Source organism: Canis lupus, chromosome 25, assembly GCF_048164855.1.
Source record: "Canis lupus baileyi chromosome 25, mCanLup2.hap1, whole genome shotgun sequence".
Taxonomy (NCBI): domain Eukaryota; kingdom Metazoa; phylum Chordata; class Mammalia; order Carnivora; family Canidae; genus Canis; species Canis lupus.
The window spans coordinates 21097577-21124438 of NC_132862.1; the positions used below are offsets into that span (position 1 = coordinate 21097577).

At 37.3% G+C, this 26862-nt stretch overlaps 1 protein-coding gene across 4 annotated transcripts in view; it reads left to right on the top strand.

The window, feature by feature from the left end:
• Window positions 1–26862, top strand: part of ITPR2 (inositol 1,4,5-trisphosphate receptor type 2) — a 470949-nt gene that overhangs the window by 95481 nt on the left and 348606 nt on the right. For all 4 annotated transcript variants that reach the window (XM_072798592.1, XM_072798594.1, XM_072798596.1 and 1 more), the window contains 5 exons: window positions 2948–3046; window positions 3322–3405; window positions 3707–3853; window positions 7867–7962; window positions 23241–23285. In XM_072798592.1, the coding sequence (XP_072654693.1) occupies window positions 2948–3046; window positions 3322–3405; window positions 3707–3853; window positions 7867–7962; window positions 23241–23285 (471 nt within the window). The remainder of the gene's footprint in view (window positions 1–2947; window positions 3047–3321; window positions 3406–3706; window positions 3854–7866; window positions 7963–23240; window positions 23286–26862) is intronic.

The window sequence follows — 26862 nt, forward strand, 5'->3', positions numbered from 1 at the left end:
TGTGACATGGCAAAAGATGATGGCACCTTCAAGTTCCTTATTAAATACACAGCTTCTCAGAAGGCATGAGACCACATCAGTGGGTCAGCCCCATGCTACATTCTTCAGAGTGTACTATCAAATTCCATATTTACCAGGTTATCGAATTAGGTGTAAATTCCCCAAGAACAGGGACTATTTATCACACTTTTGTATTCTTTTTGGCACCTCTTATTGTTTTGTTTATTTCTTTTGATTAGCCTCTTGTCCATTTCATTGCAAGTTTTTTTCACCCTTGTCAAGAACAAAAAACGGAGGACTTGGAAGTTAGTGAATTAATGTTAGATTCTCTTTGTGAATACTATTCTTACGAACCCTTGGTATTTAGAACATTTTGGTTATATGGCTGGTCTTTAAAAATATACAGTATAAAGGGATGCCTGGGTGGCTCAGCGGTTGAGCATCTGCCTTTGGCTCAGGGCGTGATCCCAGAGTTCCGGGACCGAGTCCCGCATCAGGCTCCCTGCATGGAGCCTGCTTCTCCCTCTGCCTATGTCTCCGCCTCTCTCTCTGTGTATCTCTTATGAATAAATAAATAAAATATTAAAAAAAAGAAAAAAATTATACAGTATAAGACTTTCTGGGCAGTGTTTTGAAATAAATATAACACATGGTTCAACCCAAAGCTTACAGAAAACTATAGAAAGTTAGTAAGACTTAGATCAGTGGATATAGGTGCAAACAAAAATATTCTTTTAATTGGAAGAACATAGCTAAAATACATAGCTAAAATACATCATTATATTTAGCAGCTTATTGGCTAATATTTATATGATGCAGATGAGAATGACCAATCCAATTGGTAAACCAAATCCAATTGTTCTTTTAGAAATTGGAGGATCAGATGCAGCACTGGCAGGATGTGTATTAAGTCCCAGTATTCGTAGTATGGATGACTACCTAGACTTCTGTCTGGCTCTGAGACTTGGAGCTGCCTTGGTGTCATGTACGATAACAAGTGTGTGTGTTTGTGTTTTGGAAGAGGATGTTGGAAATAGGTTTATGCCATGTTGACTTTTATATGTTTTTGTTGATATTTAATTTTTAAAAATACCAATTTTGGTTGAAAGAAAATAATATAAAAATGTGTCACTTAATGTCTCTTATCCTTTTTTCCATCTCCCTCTTTTTTGTCCCCTGTATCACAGTAAACCTCTGGGCAGATTTCTTATGCATGTACTCTTACTCCCTCCTTTCCTTTTTTACACAAAGAGAGCCTGGCTCTGCCCCCTCACCCTCTCACTTAACATCGTTTCTTGATGATATTCCATTATCTGTACATAGAGAACTTCTGTGATGGCTTTTGTGAGTCACAGTACCAGGACCTGACTGATGATGGAGTTGAAAGGCGGGTGATGAATAGAGACCAGTCCTGTGAGCAGTAGAAGCTACTTCTGCAATCCTAAGAACAACTTCCCTTTGCCCAAGTAGTGAGCTTGAGGCTTCTTTATCATCGTTTGTGACAATAGTACTATGTGTAAATGTAGACTCCCTTGTATAATCCATAAAAGCTTCATTTCTATTGGAAATATGAAATTATGTTCCAGAAAGTCTTGGTCTAGGTTAAGATCCAGGGAGGAGAAGTTTTGTTTATTCTTTTTTTCTGAGTCCTAATTTGTTTTTCAATTATCTGTCAAACTAATGTACTCTAATAACCCTGAAAGAAATATGCAAAGAGAAGGCATTGGTTTTCATTTCTGAGGTGGTGAGCAATTCTGGATGAGAATTGAGAGTGTAGGTCCTATAGTAACGTACTTTTAAAAAAAATTATTTATTTATTTGAGAGAGAGGGAGTGTGAAGAAGAGCAGAAGGAGATGGACAAGCAGGCTTTGTGCTCAGCAAGGAGCCTGATGTAGGGCTTAATCCTAGGACTTGAGATCATGACCTGAGCTGATATTAAAACTCAGAGGCTTAACCCACTGAGTCACCTAGGTGGCCCATACAGTAGTAAGTCTTCTAATGGAATGTAACAAGAGAAACATTAGTAACTCTAAAATTAAACTGCTCATTATTACCATTACAAAAGCATAACGTCATTTCCCACAATTTGAATTATGAATAGAAATTCTTGAAGATAAATTGGACATTGTTAATGATAACATAAACGAAAAAACATCTTAGACTTACTTCTCCAGAGTATTTCTCCCAAAACCAATTAAAAGTTTTTTATATATATTTTATTATTTTTTTTTCATTGATCTCTACTCCCCTGAGGTCAAAAGTTACATGCTCTACCGACTGAGCCAGCCAGGCACCTCCTAATTAAAAAAATTTTTTTCTTAATTTAAAACTAAACACCAAGTGTAAAAAGCAATATAGTTTTGCATGTTTAAGATAAGAGTGAATCAGATGCTTAAGGACCAAACAATGAACATATTTCTACCGGGTCATCCTAATTGTGTACTTCCTGAATCCAGATGAAATTGGAATGTTTAATATATTTCTGAGATTATGAGAAAGATAAAATTTAATAGATTTGTTTTTAATCCCATAGATAATAAAATGTATAATATCTTCTGCTTGCATTTGAAGTAGTTCTAATATTTAGGCAGATTGATTGTGGCAGATGCATTTGCTCTATCTGCTTTGTTAATGGCATAAGACCCAGTGTGGAGGGGTAACTATTTATTGATATTAAAAAGCGTTATTACTGAAATGGGAGACTAATAAGAAAAGGATCTACACTAGCTTTATGAATCCAGGCTGATGGGCACTGTGGAACATGATTACATGATCATTTATCGGAAAATATTTTACTCAAACAGAAAAAGAATTGAACTAAGATTTGTGTGGAAGACAGATCAGGTGTTAGGTCAATAACAAGACGTCCCTGCAGTTATTTTTAGCTTCAAATATAGCACCACAGATTTGTTCAGTGTCTCAGTTGCAACTTATTTCTGGTTCTAGATCGTTGTGGGTGATAAAGTTGTTTTGATGCCTGTGAATGCAGGACAGCCACTACATGCCAGCAACATAGAGCTTCTCGATAATCCAGGGTGTAAAGAGGTAAGTTCAGGAGGAAAGAAAATGAATTTATTTTTATCATGGGAGGAAAAATGTCATATAGCTCCATTCATTGTTTTCATGAATGTAATTATGCTAATTAATATTCCTAAGATCTGTGTAGATAATGATTATGATTTTTGGATGGTATTTGTGTTGGAAGTACATACCTCATTGTCCAGAGTTATCTTTTTTTTTCTCTTTTTACTAGTTGGAGGAATAATTTCTGGTATAAAATGGCATCACAATTTTGTAACTTAACATTTCTTCATTAATAGGTGAATGCTGTTAATTGCAACACTAGTTGGAAAATAACTTTATTCATGAAATATAGTTCCTATCGAGAGGATGTACTAAAAGGAGTGAGTATGTGCTGCATGGAACATTTGTTAGAAGAATTGAAGGTAGTCTTACTGAAATTCCAGATGCAAAACCTATGTATTTACTAGTATTCGTAGTTTAGAAGATGATTATAAACCTTAATAGTCACTATGGGTGTTTCATTGAGTTTTCTTCTCTATAGTTTGAAATGTATAAATAATCACTGAAAGCCAAGTAAGTAGGAGAAGGGCCCTGAGTATCAAAACCAGGAGACATCTGCTTCTTAGGTCTCTTTGTTCAGACTTTTCTTGGAACTACAGTGTTCTTTTCCTGTTTTCCTAGGGTGATGTTGTTAGGTTGTTCCATGCAGAACAAGAGAAGTTTCTGACTTGTGATGAATATGAGAAAAAACAGCACATTTTCCTTCGGACAACCTTGCGTCAATCAGCCACTTCTGCTACCAGTTCTAAAGCGCTCTGGGAAATAGAGGTGTGTAAATATTTTTTGGACTTGAGTAAATACTTATATAAGAAAGAAAAGATTTACCAGGCTGATTAATTTATTGTTATAGGCATCATTTAGGATAAATCCATAAAACAATGATATTTGTGAATGAACTTGTACCTCTTCATTACTATAATCAATTTGAAATGTTACTACTTCCTTTACCTATCCTCTCTGGAGCATCTCTTTTCCTGTCTCTCTCTCTCTCTCTCTCTCTCTCATCTAATAAGAGAATATATAGATGTTCCTTTTAAAAAATTAATTGTGAAATATTGTCAAGACTGATCAGTATGCAGGTGGGACACCTGGGTGGCTCAGTGGTTGGGCTTCTGCCTTTGGTTCAGGGTGTGATCCTGGGGTCCTGGGATTGAGTCCTGCCTCGGACTCCCAGCAGGGAGTCTACTTCTTCCTCTTCCTGTCTCTACCTCTCTCTCTCTGTGTCTCTCATGAATAAACAAACAAAATCTTTAAAAAAAAAAAAAAAAGGAATTCATCCATCCTTTAAAAAGTATTTCTTAAGCATTGCCAATATGGTAATTTGGAAAATGTAAGGTATGAATTTTTCTTTAAGGGATGTTTTTATACATTGGAAGGGCTAAGATAGACATAATTACCTATGAATAAGCCAGCATTTGATAAGTTCCATCCTGATTTAATGGACATCCAGGCCTATAGCAGTGGTTCTCAACCATTTTAAATCCATCACTCCCCTTTTACAGCATATGTTTTGTGACACTTCCTTTCATATCAAAGTCATAGTAATATTATTTATAGATTTACATGATTGAATATTAATAAAATCCCTATATTTCAATTTAGAAAAAAACAAAAGGAAACAATGTATAATAAATATCGTAAAATATTATGTTTCAACATGTAAATAGTTACTGTAGAAGGTATGATAGTTGTATCCATCTTGAATGAGTACATTTGGATTTGAAGAAGTGGTAGGAGACCAGGATCAGAAAACATTGTATACAAGTATAGGAAAATGAAAGATCAGTGGTAAATGTGCTCCTTGAGTATCCTGCATTAGGGGAAGTAATAACAGAACACGCTTATTTGTACATGATTAAAAAAAGAAGGAAATAAACATATTGAAATAGGGATAACAGCACAAATTACAGACTATTGAAACAGAAAATGAGGAAGTGTGATGTTTATGCTAATGAGCTGAGCCTTAATTATAATTGTAACATGAAAATAATTCTCTAAGTTTTGACATGGCTTAGAATAGAGAAAATAGTACAAAAAGCATATTTTCTATCTTGAAACCCTGCTACATGTTGGAGACAGTCTTTAGCATTCAGAAGAGATCTTATCCTTCAAGAGGATACGTTTATAGAGAACTGAGAAAGTCTCAGAAAAAACAACCATCACCAAAGCTATGTGATATTCTTCCCAGAAGTCTACCTGATAATGTCTCTTACCAGGGTTAAGACTGAAATAAAACAAGCAGCTCCCAAATAAATACATAATTAAAATATGTATTTTTCACACCGTAGATCTCTTATCATTGTACTCTAAAAAATTAAAGAGATATAGGGATGGCAATAATGTGAGGTATAATTTTAAAGTTTTATTAATGAAATGCAGTAATAAAAAAGTCATATAGTGACTTCCTATACAGTGAGTTCCCTTCATTTCATGTGTTTATGCCTATATGATATTTAAGTCACGTGTTTATGTCTATATGATAAGTCTTTTAAAAGAATTGTGACTCTTCTCGCATATATTTACTATTAGTTTTCTAGATTTTGCTGTATCATTGCATTGTAATCCTTTCCAACAAAACATGTAGTTGAAAATACTCTAACTGCTATAACCCACCAAGTGATCAAAATGGAGAGAATGAATCCGTTATTTAATAATTCTGAAATAATGCCTCAAATTCATTTAAGCTTCCCTCCCCATAGTGAATTTCTCTTCAATTATCAGCCTTTGACTTGATATGAAGACTTTTTAATATGTGAACATATTACCAATTTATATTTGTGGTAGGCTCCTTTCTGTAGGAGGTTTGAATGAGGTGGGCTGTGCTTCATCAGTCAGGGTGGCCAACGTGCTTCAAGCAAAGAGGTATTTGGTGTAGGAAATTAGCTCTCAATGTTACTGGAAGGACTGGACAGGCAAAACTAGGATAGGGAACATGGTCTTATCTGGCAATGCTAAAAGTTACTCCTTGAGCCCTCAGGTGTCTTCTGTGCTTTAGGAAGCACCTACACCATCTTGCAGGAGCCTGCACTAGGCAGCTGCCACCCCTTTACTGGAACCAAAGAGGAAGCCGCCTTCTACTTTTCTCTGCTTTCCACCCTAATGGAATGACTTGAGAACCATGCCAGTGAGGCTTCCCACCCCTGTGATACAGAAAGAGGAGCACTTGGAAGGGTGAGGTGGGTCCTGAGTGCCACACACAATGTCCAGCATATGCTCAACTCCCCTGTGACTTGCAGGATATAGAGTATCTTACCTAATGCTGGATCATGCCAATAACATCCTGCCAAAATCACTGTGATGGATGAAAACACCCTTCTTTCTGTATCTCCTCTTGTCTCCTAGAGAGCTGTACTGGCGTTGCTAGACCTACTAGTGTATAGGATAGGAGTTCTTAGTCTGGGGTCTGTGATGAGCTTCAAGCCATTTGTTAACCTCCATCAGTTGTGTACGAAATGTGTATGCATGTGAGGCAACCAATAGATTTGAACAGTGTCAAACGTATCTATTCCTTCCCCAAAGGAGTCAGAGTGTAGCCAGTGTGATTAGCAAAAGATTTGTGGAAGAAGTTTGATTTGAGAACTTAGCCTTGTAGGATGGGTAGGTTTTTGGTCACAGGGAGAATTTTTTTTTTTTTTAAGACTTCATCCACTTTGAAGTATTTTCATAATTATTCTGTTATTGGAACTATCAGATTAGGGGAAGACCCAGATTCTAGAGTCTAGCAAAAGTATTAGAAATTTATATATAGCAACACACAGAATCTGAGGCTGGGGCAGAAGGCCAAGCATGATTAGTATTAACAAAAAGAAGATAACTGGTTGGGGAGAACAATGAAAAGTTCTCCTAGTACTTAATCTTCAAAAAAATCCTATGAGTTAAAATCATTTTGTAACATGATGAAACTGGCTTGAAGATGTTCAGTTCCTTGCTGTGATCATCCCATTGTGACTGACAGAGCTGGGACTCAAACACAGTCATCCTCAGACTTTAAAATGTAGGCCTTGCCTCTGCACCAACCCACCTGGCATAACCTGCTGCTGCAGAGCATCTTCTTTTATTCTCAGTGAGCCTAGTGGCTCAGCATCTAGGGCAAGGCCAAATCCAAGAATGAGTATCAAAGGACATGGTATTAGTAACAAAGCACATGTGGAAAATTAAGTTAGTTGAGAGCTCCAGGCCTTGGCATATGTGATTCTCTCTGCCTGGAATGCTATCTTCCCATCTCTTATGTGACTATTCATTCTATACCTGCAGGTTTCAGCTCACATGTCATCTTGGAGTGGCCTGTGCTAATCACCACATCTAAAGAAGCCTTCCCTAGTTACCCAGTCATGCGCTCTGTTTATATCCTCCTGGCACTTGCCAAATCTCATTTATTGAAAGCTCCAGTCTTACTCATTGCTGTGATCCTATTGCCTCAGAGTCCCTGGTGTATAATAAGCTTTTACTACGATTTGTTGAATGAATATTTGAGTAACAAATGGGGGAGAACCCCTCAGTATTTCCATTTTCAGCCTGGGAAACCTGTCTTTTGGAGTAAGACTGTATTTACACACTTAAGACCTGAGCATCACGCGTGCACACAGTGGGTTAACTGTTATGTCTCTTGCTAATTTGCGGGAAAATTTGTTTTTCTGCCATGTTGTCCTTTCATGAAAACATATATTGGATTTGGCAAGTTAGCGTTAACAGGCGAGCACTTTGTGTAAACTGTTGGCACCTTCTTGCCAGTAACATGACGATATTTTGTGCTTTATTATTGTTGCTCTTTTTGTCTGTAGGTAGTTCATCATGACCCATGCCGCGGGGGTGCTGGACAATGGAACAGCTTGTTCAGATTTAAGCACCTTGCAACTGGGAACTATTTAGCTGCAGAGGTAAGACTCATGGATATAGTGCTATTAAATCTTTGACTCTGAAATAGTGAAATAAGCAGTTAGGTTCTCCGAAAGGTGCTGTATTTGTAGGTGATTATACTAAATTTGATTATTGCCTATTATAATCTGGATTGGCATATCAATTATTCTTAAGATGTGAATATTAATTGAAGCCTTTCAATAATTTTTGTCTTAAACATTAAAACAACAAGTGGCACCTAGGTGGCTCAGTAAGTTAAGCGTCTGACTTGTGATTTTGGCTCAAGTCATGATCTCATGGGTTGTGAGATTGAGCTCCACACTGGGCTCTGTGCTCAGTGAGGAGTATACTTGAGATTTTCTCTCTCCCTCTGCCCCGCCCCCCAACATGTTCACTCGCATGCACGTGTGTGCTCTCTCTCTCTCCCTCTAAAATAAATAAATATATCTTTAAAAAAATTAAAACAACGATAACAGAACACTGGTGGTTGGTTTACTTTAAAGTCGAGTGCAGTAGAGTATCTGATTTGCATATGGATGCGATTCATCCTAAACTTTTTTATTTAGCTTCGCCCTTTCAGAATGTGTGCATTGGAGAAATGACCAACTCATTGTTGGTATCGTAGAGCCTTGATAGTTTCAGGTCATCTTCACGGAGACTAGTCTCACTAGTGGGTGGCTTTTATCGTTCAAACCATTGGAGAAGAAAGGTGTTTATTCCTAAGACACTGAACTGTCCTAAAACTGTTAATAAAAATGGTAAAAACAAATAAAATCTTTTCTTTTTATGTCAAAGCATGTTGACAATTGGTAGATTTGAAGGGTGGATAGAAGTAACAGCATAGAAGTTTTAGAAATGACTTAATTAAAGTTTGGTTATCTAATGTAAAAATAATTTTGAAAATATTTGTTTTTTAGATGAAAAAAAATGTCCATTCATTCTACTCTCTTCAACTCTATTTTTCAACTTAGGGCTTTTTCTGGGATTCAAAACCAGAATTTGGCCTTAGAATTTTTAGTATTAATTATCTCACTTTTGGCTTTGGATGTGAGGGAGGATAAGGAAGTGAGGATGCGGAAGTGATGAGAAAAAGGTGTGGGAAACAGGAAGTTTCTGTAAACATGCTGATCCCTGTCTCAACCAGCACTCAACACCATTACCCTCTGCATCCTATTAATCTGTGACAGTTGTCCTCATAGTACTTTCCACTATTTGATTTACTGTACATTTTTTTCCCTTGACATTCTCTTTCAGAATGTATGCTCTCTGAAGGCAAGGATTCTTTTGTTTTTTGTTTATTTTTGGATCACCACTCTGTTCACAGTGGGTGGTGTCCCACATCTAGGGTGGTGCCTGGGACTTAGAAAGCATTTGATGAATGTCTTTTGAATGAATGAATGAATATAAGAAAGCTCTTTAGGATTCTGTAAGCTTAGAAGATAGGAAGAAGATTTTGTGATTTGTATCCGAGTGGCATTTGGAGTCATGTTTGGGCATATTAATCTCTCTAAAATCCAATTTCTTCCTCTGGAAAATGGGAATAATCACAACATTTATATACTAACAATATTAAGAGAATTAAGTGAGGTAAAGTGCTTGGCATAATGTGGTAAACATCCAGTAAGTGATGCTGGCATGGTTAAATTTATTGTGAGAAATAGAGATTACTCTTACTTTTATAAATATCTGACTTATTATTTATGAATCTCTTCAAATAAATGAAATATAGCTTTGCAATTTATGGGCTGTTTGCACCATGAATGTTTTGAAGTAACTTTTTTGAAAAGTAACACTTTGACACTGCAAAATTAAGCTGTAAGGTAGAGAATCTAATCTAAAATAAGAATTAGAAAAGCCTATTAGATGTCTTATAAAAGATTAGAAATTAACATCAAAATTATCTTGGATCTTATATTAGTGACTCTTAATTTACTTCAATCAATGACTGTTTTTACTACTGACATTCTATAGACAACTGACATGATTAATTGGTTAATTTCTGCAATTAAAACTTGTATCATTGATACATTCAAATACCTAGATTAAGAATTAAACTGTTAATTAACTTTGATGATTAACTTTGATGAAGATCCAAGACCTTGATACATAAAAGAATTTATTTAAAGTTGAGAAATAGAAATCAGTTCATTCCTTGAAAAGATTTTTAAAAGACTATTCTGTCTTTAGAGAATATGACTTTAAATGTCAGATGCTATTTTGTCCATTAAAGAGTCTGGTATACTTGTAGGATCTTTTCTTTGACCTTTAATACTTGAGATAACATCTTTTTTTATGGCAAGGTGAGAGAAGGAGAATTAAGTATTAAATACATCTCTGAAAATGGAAAGCTAGGAACTTATTTTCTACTGATTTTAACTCATAAAATAGAATGGGTGCTTCTGTGTACTATTTTATCAGTACAAGAGAAATCTTAGCTTCAGAATAGTGGCATCCATAGGTTAAAGTTTTATATTTCATTTGTCAGCTAAGGTCAGGTAAGGTCCTGGTACAGTCACATCTCACGATGCTTGTCCTACTGATGTGAAAGTGTCTATAAATGTGGCAAAATCACAGTTATTGTAGTCCTTGTCACTTGATAAAAAAATTGATTTCTAGTTCTAGTACCACAACAGGTCGCAATTAGCCTCTGATGGCAGTTAAAAAAACAATGCTTATCCTTTTCTTATTTTGCTTTAAAAAATGCCCGGGTCTTTAATTTCAAATCATTCCCAACATTTGGATTTGTAACTTCCTAGCCTTATTCATTTTCTTATATTATATTATATCCTTATTCATAGGAGAGAACAGGTCCTTGACTTTTATTGAAGTTTTTAGTTTTATCTTTAATATCTAGATACTTCTTAAAAAATAAAATACATCATAGGATGTTGAAAATACAAGAGTTGGGAATAATTATTTTTGGAATTCATAGCAGCAACAGACATCCTCTTTAGGATTTCTTTTTTTTTTTTTTTTTTAAATTTTTTATTTATTTATGATAGTCACAGAGAGAGAGAGAGAGGCAGAGACACAGGCAGAGGGAGAAGCAGGCTCCATGCACCGGGAGCCTGATGTGGGATTCGATCCCGGGTCTCCAGGATCGCGCCCTGGGCCAAAGGCAGGCGCCAAACCACTGCGCCACCCAGGGATCCCCCTCTTTAGGATTTCATACCATCTTTCATATGTGCTTTTTAGGTGACTGATAAATTCACAATGTGGTAGGGAATGCTATAGAGAAGGAAGCAGAGGAGTGAGTTTCTGCCCTCAAAGAACTCACCTCTTAGGGCAGCCCTGGTGGCTCAGTGGTTTAGCGCCGCCTTCAGCCCAGGGTGTGATCCTGGAGGTCTGGGATCGAGTCCTGCGTCAGGCTCCCTGCATGGAGCCTGCTTCTCCCTCTGCCTATGCCTCTGCTTCTCTCTGTGTCTTTGATGAGTAAATAAAATCTAAAAAAAAAAAAAAAAAAGAATTGACCTCCTAGTTTGGAAGACAGTATACTATAAGTGGCCACATGATGGTCAGGAGACAGGATCATGTCAGGCTGATTATGTGTGCAGGTGGAGGTAGGTCAGCATGAAATTATCCAAAGAAGGCTCTTGCTTGGGGTGAACTTTTTTCTGGTTTTCCAAGAAAGTAACAGATACAGGTTGGTAGAGAAACAAAAGGACAATCATTGTAGAAGTTGTCAAGGAGACACAGGGTTGTGGACTGTCCAAATCATATGTGGACAATGAAAAGAGGGAGGCCTGATTCAAGGAAAGGAGTTCTAAAAGAAATTATTGAGGGATTCCTTTGCTTGAAGATTTTGATTGGAAGGTTTGAATTTGATCTAATTAGTAATGGGAATAAATTTGAAGTAGTTAGCTTATAGGCTGAGGCTGGACAGCTATACGTAAACATTTGGTAGACACAGCGATGTCACTAGAAAATCTAGTTTCTGCCCTAAAAGAGCTCTCAGTACAGTGTGATACATGTATTATAGCAATAGGAATAATGGTGTGCTTATGGGGAAACACTAATGTGCCAGAGAGGTTTAAGGAATGGCGAGGAGGCCCGAGGAGGAGCTGCTTGGTGGATGAGTAAGGCAGGTGGGGAAGTGAGAGAAAGCATGTTCGGGCAGTGAGAATAGCTTTTGCACAGGCAAAGAGGTGTGTGGTATTGTACAGACTAGTTGTTTTTTTTTTTTTTTAAGATTGATTTATTTGACAGAGAGAGTGTGAGAGAACACAAGCAGGGGGAGTGGCAAAGGGAGGTGGAGAAGCAGGTTCCCCACTGAGGAGGGAGCCTGATTCCAGGCTTAATCCCAGGACCCTGGGATCATGACCTGAGCTGAAGGCAGACATTTAACTGACCGAGCCACCCAGGCGCCCGGGTACAAACTAGTTTTGTATGGATAATACATATGTGTATCACACATAGGATATGTGTGAGTTTGGAAGTGGTGCTAGAAGGTGGGAGGGGAGTGGTACGACCAGAGATGTAGGGCAGCTGATTTTTTTCAGGCCATATATATTAAGCTAAGGAGAATTGGTTTTATTTTTAAAGAGCTGTGTTCTAAATAAATTTATGTTTGGAGATGACCACTCTGGAGTTGCATTGGCTAATGCAGTAGTCACTAGCCACATTTTCGTTATTTAAATTAAAATAAATACTTTTGAAGAGTCAGTTTGTCAGTTACACTAGTCACATTTCAAGTGTCTCAATAACTACATTGTCCTGGATAGCACACATTATAGAACGTTTCCATCATCACAGGGAAAGATCCAGTTGGCAGAGCTGCTCTGGAGCCTTTGTAAAAGCAACTGGAAGGGATCACCTTAGAGATAGGGAGCCCAGGTAGGTGACAAAAGTCTAATACCTCTAGAATATTTTGAAGACTTGAACCAAGGGAGTGGCATTGGTAATGGCAAGAAGGGTGAGTGGAGAAGACATTTTTAGGACATGGAAACAATGGAGTTGTAATCCATAAATGTTAAAGGTTAAGGAGTTGGAAGATTCTGGCTTTGGAGAACTGGTGATGTCATTCTCCAATTTAGAGAAAATGGGAAGAGGTGCAGCATTGATGGGGAAATAATCCATTCAGTTTTGAGTATGTCTAATTGGAGGTGCTGTAGAATGTCCAGGTGAAAACGCCTGATAGGTACAGGATTCACATCTTTGGGGATTGTCTGGCTGGTCAGCATTAGCATGGCTGACATCACCAGGCAGTACAAAAAGAGTGAGAAGATGTTTGAAGGTGGAGCTGTGGGGAACATCATCTTTTAAGGGTGGACAACAGACGGGGAGCCTGAGAAGTTAGAAAAGCAACTGGAAAATCCAAAGGGCTGAATCACAAATGTCAAGCAAGGGAGGATAGAGTTTCAAAAAGGAGAGTGCTACCGAAAAGGTCAGGAACAAAATGTATTTACAGCATTTGGCAAGAACACAGTCATTTGTGATTGAGAGCATTTTTAGTGGAAGCCAGAATCCAGGGGGTGGAGGAATGATGAGGAAGCCAGGAAGCGGAAGTAGGGGTGAACTGACTTTTCATATCAGGGCTATGAAGGAGGAGGAACATTAATTAAAAAAAAAAAAGTCATACAAGATAGGTTTTTATTTATTTTTATTTTATTTTTATTTTTTCAAGATAGGTTTTTTAAAGGTATATTAAAAAAAAAAATAAACTGAGAACAGAGCTGTTTTTTCATTAGAGGAAGTTCCTGGCAATGTGTTACTCTTTTCCCTCAGCCTTTCTATTCTCAATATACAAATTGATAATTTGAAATATTACTTTCATGTGCTTGAGGCATTTCTGGTAAATTGGATTATTCCAATTTCTTGAATTGCCTTTGAATATATGGTGTTTCTATTGGCCAGTGTGGCAAAGAAAGCTAGTGTGGTAGGGAAAAAAATCTCATATATACTACTCACAATCTGTCTGACTTAAAGCAAATATTTAACCTCTCTGAATCTCTGTTCCCTTGTGTGTAAAAAAGATGATAATATATATTACATGGGATTATTTTAGAATTAAGATATGGAGTGTTCAGCATCTTGCACATAAAATATATCCAATAACTATTAAGTCCCTTCACTTCCATTGAGAAGGGAACAGAAAATATGGAGTAGTGTTATTATTACCATCACTACTCCTACTATTATTATGATTATAATTTTTATTTAGCACTGATATTTCTTATTTATTTATTTATTAATTATTTTTTAAAAACATTTTTTTTTAGCACTGATATTTCTTTATAAGCTAGGTTTTTTTTGGCGGGGGGATATAAGGGTTCACCACTGGGTACATGGAATAGTGTCTAATATTTAATCTATATTCAGTAAATACTACATAATCTAATGGATGAATCGGAGAGAGAAAGACTGAGGCTATACATCCAGTCATTTCACTTTACAGAAAAAAAGAAGCCCAGGTTCAGAGAGGTGATTTACTTTGTCCAAAGTTCAAAACAAGATAATGATAGTCTTTGGGTTCGATGCTAGATTTGTGGGGCTTCATCTATACCATTGATTCTCAGCCTAGGGTGATCCACTTGGCCAGGGGAGACTTGACAATGTCTGGAGACATTTTTATTGTCAGACGGGGGAGAGGGAGCTACTGGCATCTAGTGGGTAGAGGCTAGGGATGCAGCTAAACATCCATGCACAGGGCAGCCACTACAACAAAGGATGGTCTGGTTCCAAATGCCAGTAAGGCCAACCTATGTTGAGAAACCCTAACCTATGTTACACCATCATTTGTCAACTGCCTACTAGGTGGAAGCACTATTTTGAAACAAACAAAGGTGATTAACACTTGGTCCTTATCCTTTGGGAGTTTGCAGTGTAGAAGAGAATATTAATCCAGTCACTGAGACATCTCCTTTGCAATTACTTTCAGCATACACCTACATCTGAGATAACTGATTTTGTGTAATGTTTAAATTATTAACATCTATCGATGACCACAGTAAATCTCACAGTGAGTTTCAAGGGCTGCAATCTTAAATATAAGCACAAATGAGAAAAAAAACAAACCCTCACAATTTTACTTATACATGCACCTCCTAAACCTGATATTCTATTTTAACCAGTACTTAGAGGGTGGTTAAGTTTTTCAGAAAAAATATAATGAGGCTATTGCTTGTGTAGAAATGTAGGGGACACTATCCAAAGGAAATTAGACCATTTTATTCGTGGAAGCTTCTATAGTCTAATTATAGAGACAAAACACATAAACTGCCAGCTATTTAAGAATAGCACTATAAATATAGTGCTATTTTGTTTTAGGGAATTCAAAATTTATTTTTGAGAATCACACAATGCTAGAAGCTCATCGACAAAACGTGGAACAAAGTATTTAATTGTGAATTAGAGAATGAAGCCATTTGTGGCTTTGTCAGATAATGCATTACAGTACATTTACAGTACCGTATTGTTAGGCTGCCTTCCTGTGATGTCAGTTTCTGTGGTCCATACAAAAAAGAAGGTAACATGAGAGGAAAGAATGGAAATAGTCATGTATGTTTGCATTTAATACACAGCATGGTTGTAAGCACACTCATTGCCCTAGATCTTTTACTTGTATCGCCTTATTGGTGCAAGAGAGTTCCCAACCATATCAATGGGGGTGGGGGGGATAATTTTATCATATTTTGAGTGGAATAATATGGGAGTCTCAGTAAACTGTTCTTCCATAGTCATGGGAGCAATTGTAAATCACATATCACAATTTCTGATCCCCTGCTTCTACATTTTCTTTCTTTGGGTATTCTTAAAGCAATAATGATCCTTCCCAGAACAAGAGAGACCGAGTAATGCAAATCATTTTATGCATTAAAGATTTGATCATTACCCTTCCAGAGACAGCTAATTTATTTGTTTGTAGATAGGCCAGATTTCCACCAGATGGCAGTAAACACTTATTTCCTAACTATGCAACAGACTTCGGATTTAATTAATTAGTTAAAAACTTAGTACTCAAGAACCTGTACACCAGTATAGAATCTTATGAATGCTTGGGTTGTAGTTTTATGTATCCTTATGTTTAATTTTCCATTAACTGTGTCAGCCGTCGTTTATGGTTTGCATGTTTATGTATGTATATGTATATATAAACAAATACAATGGAAGAAGATACATACCAGACGCTCTGCGCGCGCACACACACACACGTTATATATTACAATATAAATTGTGCCTGGCACATATAAGCATTTAATAAGGGTTATTTTCCCCTTCTTTTCTTTTTTAGACTTGTCAGAATAATAGATTGTCTCTGAAATGCCAGGCATTGGAAAAAAGAGCATATATAATTATTTAAAAATGTATAAGTGATGATTTTAATGTTATATAATAAAATTGATCAAAACACATTTCATAATAAAAAAGTAACATTTAAAAATTTTTCATTTATTTGTTCATAAGACTGAGAGAGAGAAAGAGAGAGAGAGAGGTAGAGACACAGGCAGAGGGAGAAGCAGGCTCCATGCGGGGAGCCTGTTGTGGGACTCCATCCTGGGTCTCCAGGATCACACCCTGGGCAGGCAGAAGGCAGGCGCTAAACCACTGAGCCACCCAGGGATCCCCAACATTTTTGTTTTAAGAAAATGAGTGTATATTAGAAATGTTCTGTCTGCTTCTTGCTATTTTGTTAGGTGGAAAGATGGAATTGTCTTTCATTTGATTGTGGTGCAGTCATGGTTTTCACTGCCTAAGTGTTGATGATCTCTGTTTCTCTTTCTCTGCCACTTTTCTATTCTGACTTGTGACATTTTCTACTTGACTCCTTTCGAGCCCTCTTTGGCCATTCGAATGAGAACTCCCTTCAGAGGTTAGTACTGCGTCTTTGCTCTTCATATTCTCTTCCTGGTACTCACTCCCACAGTTGCAGTGGGTCAGGAATTTTATCTCGAATATCCCACTGCCACTGAGGCTTAATAAATATGTCTAAGATTAAATTGTTTTTTTTTTAGATTAAATTGTTTTCCCCATAACAGTGCATTTTCTCAATTCAGTGTTAAAAACTTGAGAGGATGACAAACATATTTTTCTGTCTCAGTTTACACATTACAATTCTATTGACTCTCTCTGTAACATCTTCTGATCTGCTTTTTCCTTTATATTCAGCACGATTATTTTTGTCAGGGCTCTGCTACTTTTTACTTGAACTACTGTGCTTGGTTACTTTGCCTCGTTCATTCTCTATCTCTATCTCCTACTCACCATGGCCAGTTGAGGATTTTTAATGCAGTGGTTTTGCAAACAGTTCCCCAGTGATATTCAAAATCTTTCTGAAGATGTAAACCCATTAGGCTATGGTTTAAAAGCCCCATTGGTCTGGGCTGGCTTGGATCCCACTTTGGATCCCACCCCTCCTCTTTATGGAGGCAGGAGGGAAGGAGGGAAGTAACATGGTAACTGAAGGATGTAGCGTTGGTATCATCAGACTTGGGCTTCTGAGTAAGCCTACCATTCACCAGTGGTGTGGCTTTGCACTTCAGAAGACTTCACTTGATATGCCCCAGGGGCCTTATCTGTAAAGTGGGGTGAAGAATCCCTTCTAATAGGGGGCACTTGGGTGGCCCAGTTGGTTAAGCATCCAACTTGGATTTCAGCTAAGGTCATGATCTCAAGGTCGAGAGATGGAGCCCTGTGTCGTGATACCCTGTGTGGAGCTCCCCCCCCCCCACACACACCCAGCTTCACGCTCAGCAAGGGAGTCTGCTTGAGATTCTCTCCCTCTCCTTCTGCCCCTCCCCTCCATGTACCTGCATGCATTCTCTCTCAAATAAATAAATCTTTAAAAAAAGAAAAGAATCCCTTCTAATAGGATAATTGTAAGGAAAATGAATTAACCTTTAAAAGCATATAAGAAGTATTCCAAAAATGACACTTAAGAGTCTTCTCTGAACAAGTCTCATTTTCTCACCTGTGTGGCATTCACTTCCTCTGTACTACGTGTCTTCTTCACTCCTTTCTTTCTCTGCCAGTTATGATTATACCCATCCTTCAAGGCTTATCTCAGATGTTACCTTCTCTATGAATAATTCTTGAATAAAATTGCCTACACAGATCCCTCCTTCCTCTGACCTGTATTATTCATAAATTATTCATTCTTATATCTCTTGCCACATTCTATTTTATGTTACAGCTAACTGTATTTATTATTAACTTATTTTCCCTTCTAGATTGTAAGGTCTTATAGTCAGGGACCATATTCTCTTTGTCTTTGCTAAAATACCATATGGCACAATGCTTTGCCCATTATAGATGTTCTATTAATGTTTATTGAATAAATGATTGAATAGCATGTTAGATCTCTCTCTCTAATGCCAGACTTATAATTTATTTTTAAGGTAAGGAAATATTTCTTTTAAAGTCCTAAAAGATTTAGGAATCTTTACATGATCATGTCTTTTTCCCCCTTCTTTTTTTTTTTTCTTTTTTTTCCCCCCCTTCTTTAGAAATAATATTTTTTTGGTTCATCCTTAGTCTAGTTACTTTTATATTACCACTCTTATTATATTCAGAGAAGGAAAGCAGCAGTATAATTAAAACATACATTAAAGCATATATTTATTTGGTCTTCAGTTAATATTGGTGAACTGATATAGGCATAGGTATATTCGGGTGGCTTCTCTTCCTCTTCCTCCTTCTTTCCGTCCTCTTCCTCCTTTTTATCCTCATTATTATTATCACTTTCGTGAGTTTACTGAAGCAATAACTCCATATTAATTATTTAAAAAAACACATTACAGTCGGAGAGGCACAAGATGAAGCAAAATCTAATTGATAGCACCATCTTTAGTATTGTTGCCAAAGACATGAATGTATAAAATTTAATTACATACATTTAGTATGATTAGGCTTTGATCATAGACTTCTCATTTAACAGAGGAGGACCCTGAGTTCCAAGGTTAGAAGACCTTTCCTAAAGCCCTTGGGTATCTTTTTCCAGGGCAGAGCCTGGAGTCCAGTCCCAGACTTCCCTTAGGGATTGACTTAGGCATTGAAATGAGTGACCCCAACTGGGTGAATATGTGGAGACTGAATTTCAGAAAGCAACATTGTCTTTGGGATGGAATTTAACTTACATTTCAGACGGCACACATGATTTTGTGTACAACCTAGATATGTGAATTCCTGTTCCTTTATAGATTTTAATTAGGATATATCATGGTTTCCAGCACAAATTTCCTTCATAGTGTCTGTAGCAAACTATTCTGAATCTTACTGAATGAGCATTTTGACCATAAGATATATCCGTGGTTATACATCCTGCATATCTCTTGGAAATAAATTAGCTGTAATTTTAGTATGGCTTTTTTTTTTTAATTCGAAAAAAAATCTGAATTCTTCAAATTGAAATCAAATTAAAAAATGCAAAATATTGATGCTTGACTAAAATAGCTGGATAAGCCCCTCCTGGGCACTTTGTTGGAACTATCATTACTACCAAGTAAAAGTGTGTCTTTTTGTGTTTGAATAATCAGTACACAGGAGGCCAGTTAATTCACAATCTTTTTGGCTTTCTTTCTTTTTTTTTTTTTTAATTTTTATTTATTTATTTATGATAGAGAGAGAGAGAGAGGCAGAGACACAGGCAGAGGGAGAAGCAGGCTCCATGCACCGGGAGCCCGATGTGGGATTCGATCCCGGGTCTCCAGGATCGCGCCCTGGGCCAAAGGCAGGCGCCAAACCGCTGCGCCACCCAGGGATCCCCTCTTTTTGGCTTTCTACATTTCACTCCCGGATTCCAAAAGCAAGAATAATCCTGTTTTGGGATTAATTCTTTTATTTGTAATTCAAGGGAATTTAAGGAGCCTGAGATATGTACCATAGAAAAAGAAAGTTCTGCCTCAGATCTCCCCAGCTGCTGGCCTAGCACTAACAGGCAACTTGGAACTCTGTCCGTTTTTCTTACCCCCTCCCCTGCCTCTCATTGTTAGTTCTAAAACCTGAGAGAGACCTGTCACCTGGCCTGTCTTGTGACTCTTGGGCTGGGTCTGCTTTCTATCTACTCCCCTCCCTTATACCACCCCCTCCACCCCCTGTTTCTGGTTTGTTTAACCACGGTTTAGTTTTATTGGACCTTAAAACTTGTGTATATGGAGTCATACAGTGTCTGGCTTCTTCCACTTACAATATTTAAAAAATTAATATATAATTGACATATAAACTTTTATTAGCTTAGGTGTACAACATAATGATTTGGTGTGTGTATATATTGTGAAATGATTACCTCAGTTAAGTCTAGATAACATCCATCACCACAGGTAGCTATAAACATTTTTTTCCTTGGATGAGAACTTTTAAGATCTGCTCTCTTGGCAACGTTCACATAGGCGGTACAGTATTGTTAACTACAGTCACCATGCTGGACATTATATTCTCAAGACTTACTTTCTTATAATTGGAGTTTGTTCCTTTTGACCACCTTCACCCACATCACTCATTCCCCATCTCCCACCTCTGGCAACCCACCGTTCTTTGTATCCATGAGTTCTCTTTGTTTCAGGTTCCATGTGTAAGTGAGATCATACAGTATGGGTCTTTCTCTGATGTATTTCAGTTAGCACAGTGTTGTCAAGGTTCATCCATATTGTTGCAAATGACAAGATTTCATTCTTTTTTATAGCTGAACAGTATTCCATTGTATGTATTTTTGAGATCCAGCCATATTGTCGTATCAGTAGCTCATCATGTTTTTTACTGAGTAGCAGTCCATTGTTTGAACATGCCACATTTTATTTATCCTTTCTCCTGTCACATGGTAAGCATTTTTGTCTAAACCTAATTTCTGACTCTATTTTTTGTCCCTAGCATTGTTTTCCCTTTTGTGTTCCCTGCTCATTGTCCTCAAATGAATGTGTCAGTCTGTTTTGGTTGATTTTCCTGGGGTATGGTAACCTTTCCATACACAGTTCTTCAGCTGAGCAAAGCTTTATTTTGTGTTATCTTTGATCATTTCTTGTATCCCACCAGCTTTCTCTTCCTTTTCAGTACAACTGTCATCCATTAATTGATAGGCCCTTCTCTGGTCCTCCAATGACTATTTGCTTTATACTAATTTTTATTTTTTTATACCTTTCCTCTGTATTGAGAGATGGCTGTTCAATTTTTTTATGCTTTGCATCACTCATTTCCTGCAGCATCAACTGTGCTTTTTTTTATTGCTGCCAACATGGAGTTTAATTTTGTATTTGTGTTTTCATTTTTAGTGAAATCCTTCTTAACTTCTTTTTTATAATTCTTTATGTTTTGATATTATTTATGTAATTATTTTTGTATTATATTTTCTGCTGCTCATTTTATTCTGTTGTCTTTACATAGAGGAAATGTTTACTTACACTCTCTTGAATATGCCAAGCCATTTCCTGAAAGTTTATTTTGCATCATACCATAGAAAATATTCAGAAAGATTCTCAGAAAAGAATTTCGCCTTCTAACATCCATGCTTTTTAATCAGTCCCATGTTGTTTTTTCTTTCCTTCCTTCCTTATTCTCAGACTAGTGGGCTCCATGCAGAACCAGATGGGTTGAGTGGATAGTCTTTTTGTTGTATTTCTTAAAACTCTCCATCTTTTTTTCTCAGTCTTCAGACAAAAGGCCAACCATAGGACACGCTGCTGGTGTAGGTCTCAGGTCCAGCAGATGGCACCTCTGCCTACCTGGGCTCTGTAGCACTTGCTTCTCTCTCCTGCCCCTTTACCATTTGTACCATATTGGGCAGTGTAATTTCCACATATGAAGACACTGTTCTTTCTCTTCTCTTTAGACAGTGATTCTCAAGAAAGCCTTCTGCTATCTCCTGCCCCCTTGACTCTGTTCATTTGTTTTCTGAGCTTTGTCACATTTCTGTGGTCATGAGAAGGTAGAGGTTCCGGGACAGTGGATGGGTGCCCTGGGGAGACAGGTGTCTGCTCAGGCTGACGATGCTTCTCAGCGGTACACACTTCTGTGTAGGTTTTTGGTGGCCAAATACTTGGAGTCTCTGAGTAAATGGATGAACAGGGGCGACCACAGCAAGTATCCTGACTGTGTTCACGAAGCTATTAGTTTGCAGTGAGGTTGAGGTATGCCACGAGATAAAACCCAGGGAAATGTCTGCTTCTCCCCACACACCAGCTGCTGTGTGAATACTGTCAGTCCATCGTAGCTTTGAGCTTAAGTTGTTTTTCAGTCTTGTTTTCAGTGAGATTGGAACTTTTTTGTTTTGTTCTGTTTTGCTTATGATCCTTTCAGCACCTTCATTGATATTGAGTAGTAAGTCGAGAGGACCTTCCTCAGGGCTACTAGCCAAGTGTTGTTCTGAGAAAGACTCTTGACCTTACATTTTATTTATGTATTATTTATTTATTTATTCATTTTTTAATTTTTATTTATTCATGAGAGACACACAGAGAGAGGCAGAGACATAGGCAGAGGGACAAGCAGGCTCCTCGCAGGCGGCCCGATGTGGGACTCAATCCCGGACTCCGGGATCATGCCCTGAGCCAAAGGCAGACGCTCAACCACTGAGCCACCGAGGCGTCCCTTGACCTTACATTTTAAATGGTGACTTTAATGCTTGCGGTTGTATATTATATACACCAATCAATTCCTATTAATATCGTTAAAATCCAGTGAACAACTCATGATTTAGGGAGACACATCTATAATTATGTTGTTTTACAGATTATGAACTAGTGATTTCAGTACAATACAGACATCCTTTTGGGACTGTGTCATCAGGTGGGAGTCAGGAGGTATAGATTCTGGCCAGCTGGAAATGCATGGGCCAACACTCAGCATATACAGAACTCATCCATCTTTGTTGGATTGACCCCTGAGCCCCACAATACTCATGATTTAACAACCTCATATCATATATATAGTTCTTCTTTTACTTGATTTTCTTTTCTTGCGTATATAGAATGTGGAGCATGATCTTGAATCATTGTTACAAAGACATTCCTTTGGGTCTGCTTTTAAAAAATGAGTTATCAGTTAATGGCAGATTTTGTGGTGGGCAAAATGATGGACTCTCTTGAAGCCTTCCTCAGAGGATGTGAGATTATCAGCTCTCACTTGCTCAAAGATGTCAACTGTTCTAATAAAAATAAAAGCCATGAACATGGCATTTTAGATCATGTCTCCTGAAACTAGAGTTTGAGGGTAATGTTTTAAATTGTCATATTTAGTAATGCTTTACTTCCTTAGTTTTTTTTTTAAATATTAAATTTAGTTGAGGATACAATAGTGAACTGAATTAAAGGTAATTGGTCTTGTTAATATGCTTTTAATAGTGATTCAAAACTGGTTTTGTTTTGTTTTTTAGCTTAATCCTGATTATCGAGATGCTCAAAATGAAGGAAAAAATTTGGTGAGTGGAATGATTTTTTTCCCCAACAAATTCCAAATATATTGTTTATAGTTTATGTGAATGAATTAAAAAGTTCATAGAAAATTTGAAGACTAGGGATTCTGAGAGAGATTCTCTGACTATAAAAGTAAAAGATGATATGGCTGACATTATAAAAAGATGTCCAATAATGGGTATTTAGGGAGATTTCTAGCAACTTGGAGGCTGTTTACGATAAAGCACTGAAGTCAGTGGGCATCTGGGAGATATGGCAGGTCTAGGTTTAGTTTTCAGAAGTGCATAGAAGTTCGGAAAGAGAAATTGATTTATAGTATGATATTAAAAGAGGGCAACAGGACAATCCTTTCTGGCTGAAAATAATTTGGGTTCTATTTATGGGGAGAAATTGAGGCATCAAAAAACTATATGACTGATTTTTCTGATACTCTAAAGCATGCTACTCAAAAAAAAATCTCAATCTTATTTTAAAGCCAATTTTCATTAAGATATTTATTATTCAGCTGGCTCTTCAACATTGTAAAGAAGATGACTTTATGACAACAACATGACTTAATTCAATGGAAAATTCTGAAATTGAGGATAATTTGATGTGATACAGACAAAACCTGGTTGATGGGCTGGATATATATACATATCTATATATCTCTATTTTAGCAATTTAGCTAGATATTTTGATGTAAAGTAGACACAGTCTATAATTTAATTTTCTTAGGAGCTTAGCAGTCTCTTTTGGAATTGCTAGAATTATTACTGCATCATTCAAAATTCTACCCTTTGACAGAAAGGGTTGGAATATTTAATTGAAATGACTACTGCCTTTACATTGGTTCTCAGCTTTATGTTTTATAAGGATATTGATACGGGGAGGTGAATCAAATCAGAATTTCTGGATCTGAGTCAATCCTATTTGACTTCTTTCTCTATCTGACTATCAGGTTTACAATAGAAATAAAGCTGAAGTATCAAGTCATTAGCCCAAAGAAAACTTTAATTTGTGTCAAAATGTTCCTAACCATAGAAATAGGCTTGTTAGATCAATTGGATCCCTCATTTCTAATTCAGTTTTATCCCCCTGTGTGGACTCTTCTCCTTGGTTTTCAAAGAGCTAGCCCAGGATTGTTGGGTTCTTATTTTCTTATGATTTAGAAAAATGCCATCCATAACCATGTTTAAAAGTTTTGTTTTTTTAAAGATTTTATTTATTCATGAGAGACACACACACAGAGAGGCGCAGAGACACAGGCAGAGAGAGAAGCAGGCTCCATGCAGGGAGCTTGATGTGGCGCTGGGTTCCGGGTGTCCAGGATCACGCCCTGGGCCAAGGGTGGTGCTAAACTACTGAGCCACCTGGGCTGCCCCTATATTTAAAAGTTGAGTCTTCGGTTCTTATTATATACTTACTGGTCAATGGTCTCTAGCCAAAGACCACCAGGAACACACCTGTTCTTTAACAAGTGTAGAATTAATTACACATTGTACTTATATCCCTGGAAACTGTGGGGCCTCTCAGAGGGTGTTAGTAGGAACCTGTGGTAGGATTTGGGCTTGTACAAGATAATTTTGTGGAGGATTTAAGGAAGTGGGGTGTACTGTGGATAGGAATGCTGTCAGGAAGAGGAAATATCTTAATACATTTTATCTATGGGGAGGGCAGATGAGAGCCAGGCCAAGGTTGTTAGTGCTAAAGAGGAAGCACTCATCCTAAGTAGTTTTTATGGCTTGAACGACATTCACATTTTGTCAGTGTTCAGACATGATTATGGAGTGTTGTTGTTGTTGTTTTTTTTTTTTTATCCATCCTAGTTAGGGGCAGCCTTGTTGGATGTGATGTTCTGTGAAATCATTCATGTTCAGAGGAGGACCCTGTGGCCTGTCTCTGAGAGTCAGGGTGCCCCTGGCAACACTGAACCTGCTGGATCATACCAGGCCAACTGTCAGATATCCAGGGTTGCTTTTCTCTTTCTCAAGGTCGTTTTTTATGATACTTTATATGACTTCTTCAGCCTTGTATAGAGCCAAGGGAGTTGTACTTCTAGCACCACCATTAACTTGTGTGGCCTTGCACATGTCAGATAGCCTTCTCGAGACTGTTTCCTACTTGAATGATGAGATGAGGATGTTTGCCCTATGTACGTTACCTATATACCATGAGGTTAAAATTCAATCAGATAAAGGGAAACTTTTTGAATAAAAGATGTTAGTAGGCTAAAAATATATGTTGTTTCTATTAAAAGGGCATCACATCAGAGCTTCAAATCGTGCAATTGAATTACATCTCTGCTTATCTCCTTTCAGCTACATACTATTTGGTGATGCTACTGATGCTTCTGGGCAGAGCTGAGTAGGAGAGATAGAGTATGAAGGTTTATGGACAGCTTGGGGAATATAAGTAATGAATCAATGGTGAAATTTGCTGTTTGTGTCCATCAAGCTTTTACTTAGACTTCATTTACTCTGTTTCTTACCTGAATAATGATGAGGATGTTTGCTCTGTGTACGTCACCTATATGCCAGAGGTTAAAATTCAATCAGATAAAGTAATGAATCCATGGTGAAATTTGCTGTTTGTGTCCATCAAGCTTTTACTTAGACTTAATAGACTTTTTCCCTTTATATTCTGAAATACAAGTTCTTCATTCACCTAAAGGTGAGAAAGGGCACTTTTCTGCAAGGCAGTTGTTATCAGCAGTACTTTAATTGCATGTAACACAGGTGGGTCTGCTTTGCTCTAAAAGTGTATAGCTGGATCTCATCTGCCATCTCAGAGAGAGATCCAACTGGAGACATTTGATTTATTTTTTTTCTTAGTCCCTAACTTGAAAGTAAATAAAACTGAAAATATGGAACAGTAAAGCTAACAATATGGCTTCTCATTTTATAGACCGTTTGCCACCTAGCAATAATTATGTTTCTGTCTAAAAAAAAAAAAACAAAAGAGCATTTAGAGCTTAGCCTGTGAAAAATGAAATCAATTTCCCCAAACAGAATGCCATCTCACCTCAGATCTGGGTTCCAGTAACACTGAGTTCACTGTGACCATGCTAATTATTTTTCTTTCCAAATTTTCCCTTATGTTGTCTATTTAATACCCAGTTAATATTTTTTCCTGTAATTTAGAAACCTTTATCAAAATGTTGCCTTCCATTTTTGAAGTCTCAAAGGTTAATGCATGGTGCCACTGAAATGAGGTGGTGTGTGTCAGAGCTCCCATTAAGACCCAAATTGCTGTATTTATTCTACAAAGGAGCCTATTATTTCCAATCTTACAAATGTACAGCATCCACAGGGACCCTGTAAACATTGGAACTGTGTCAAGCCCAGCTGGGAACCTGACAGTCATTAGTTTCTTCTTCTTGAAAGGCTGCATCTTTTCAAATGGCTCTTTGAAGGGGATTTTTTTTTTTTTTTTGAATAACACCACCCATTTTCACATTACCATATTGATGTGGAATGTGATCTGATTTTTCAAGGGAGTGCCTTTTGTCTATGCTGGGAATTCTCAACCTCAGCAATATTGATATTTTGGCCCAGATAATTCTTTATTGTGGGGGACTGTCCTTTGCACTGTAGTGTGTTT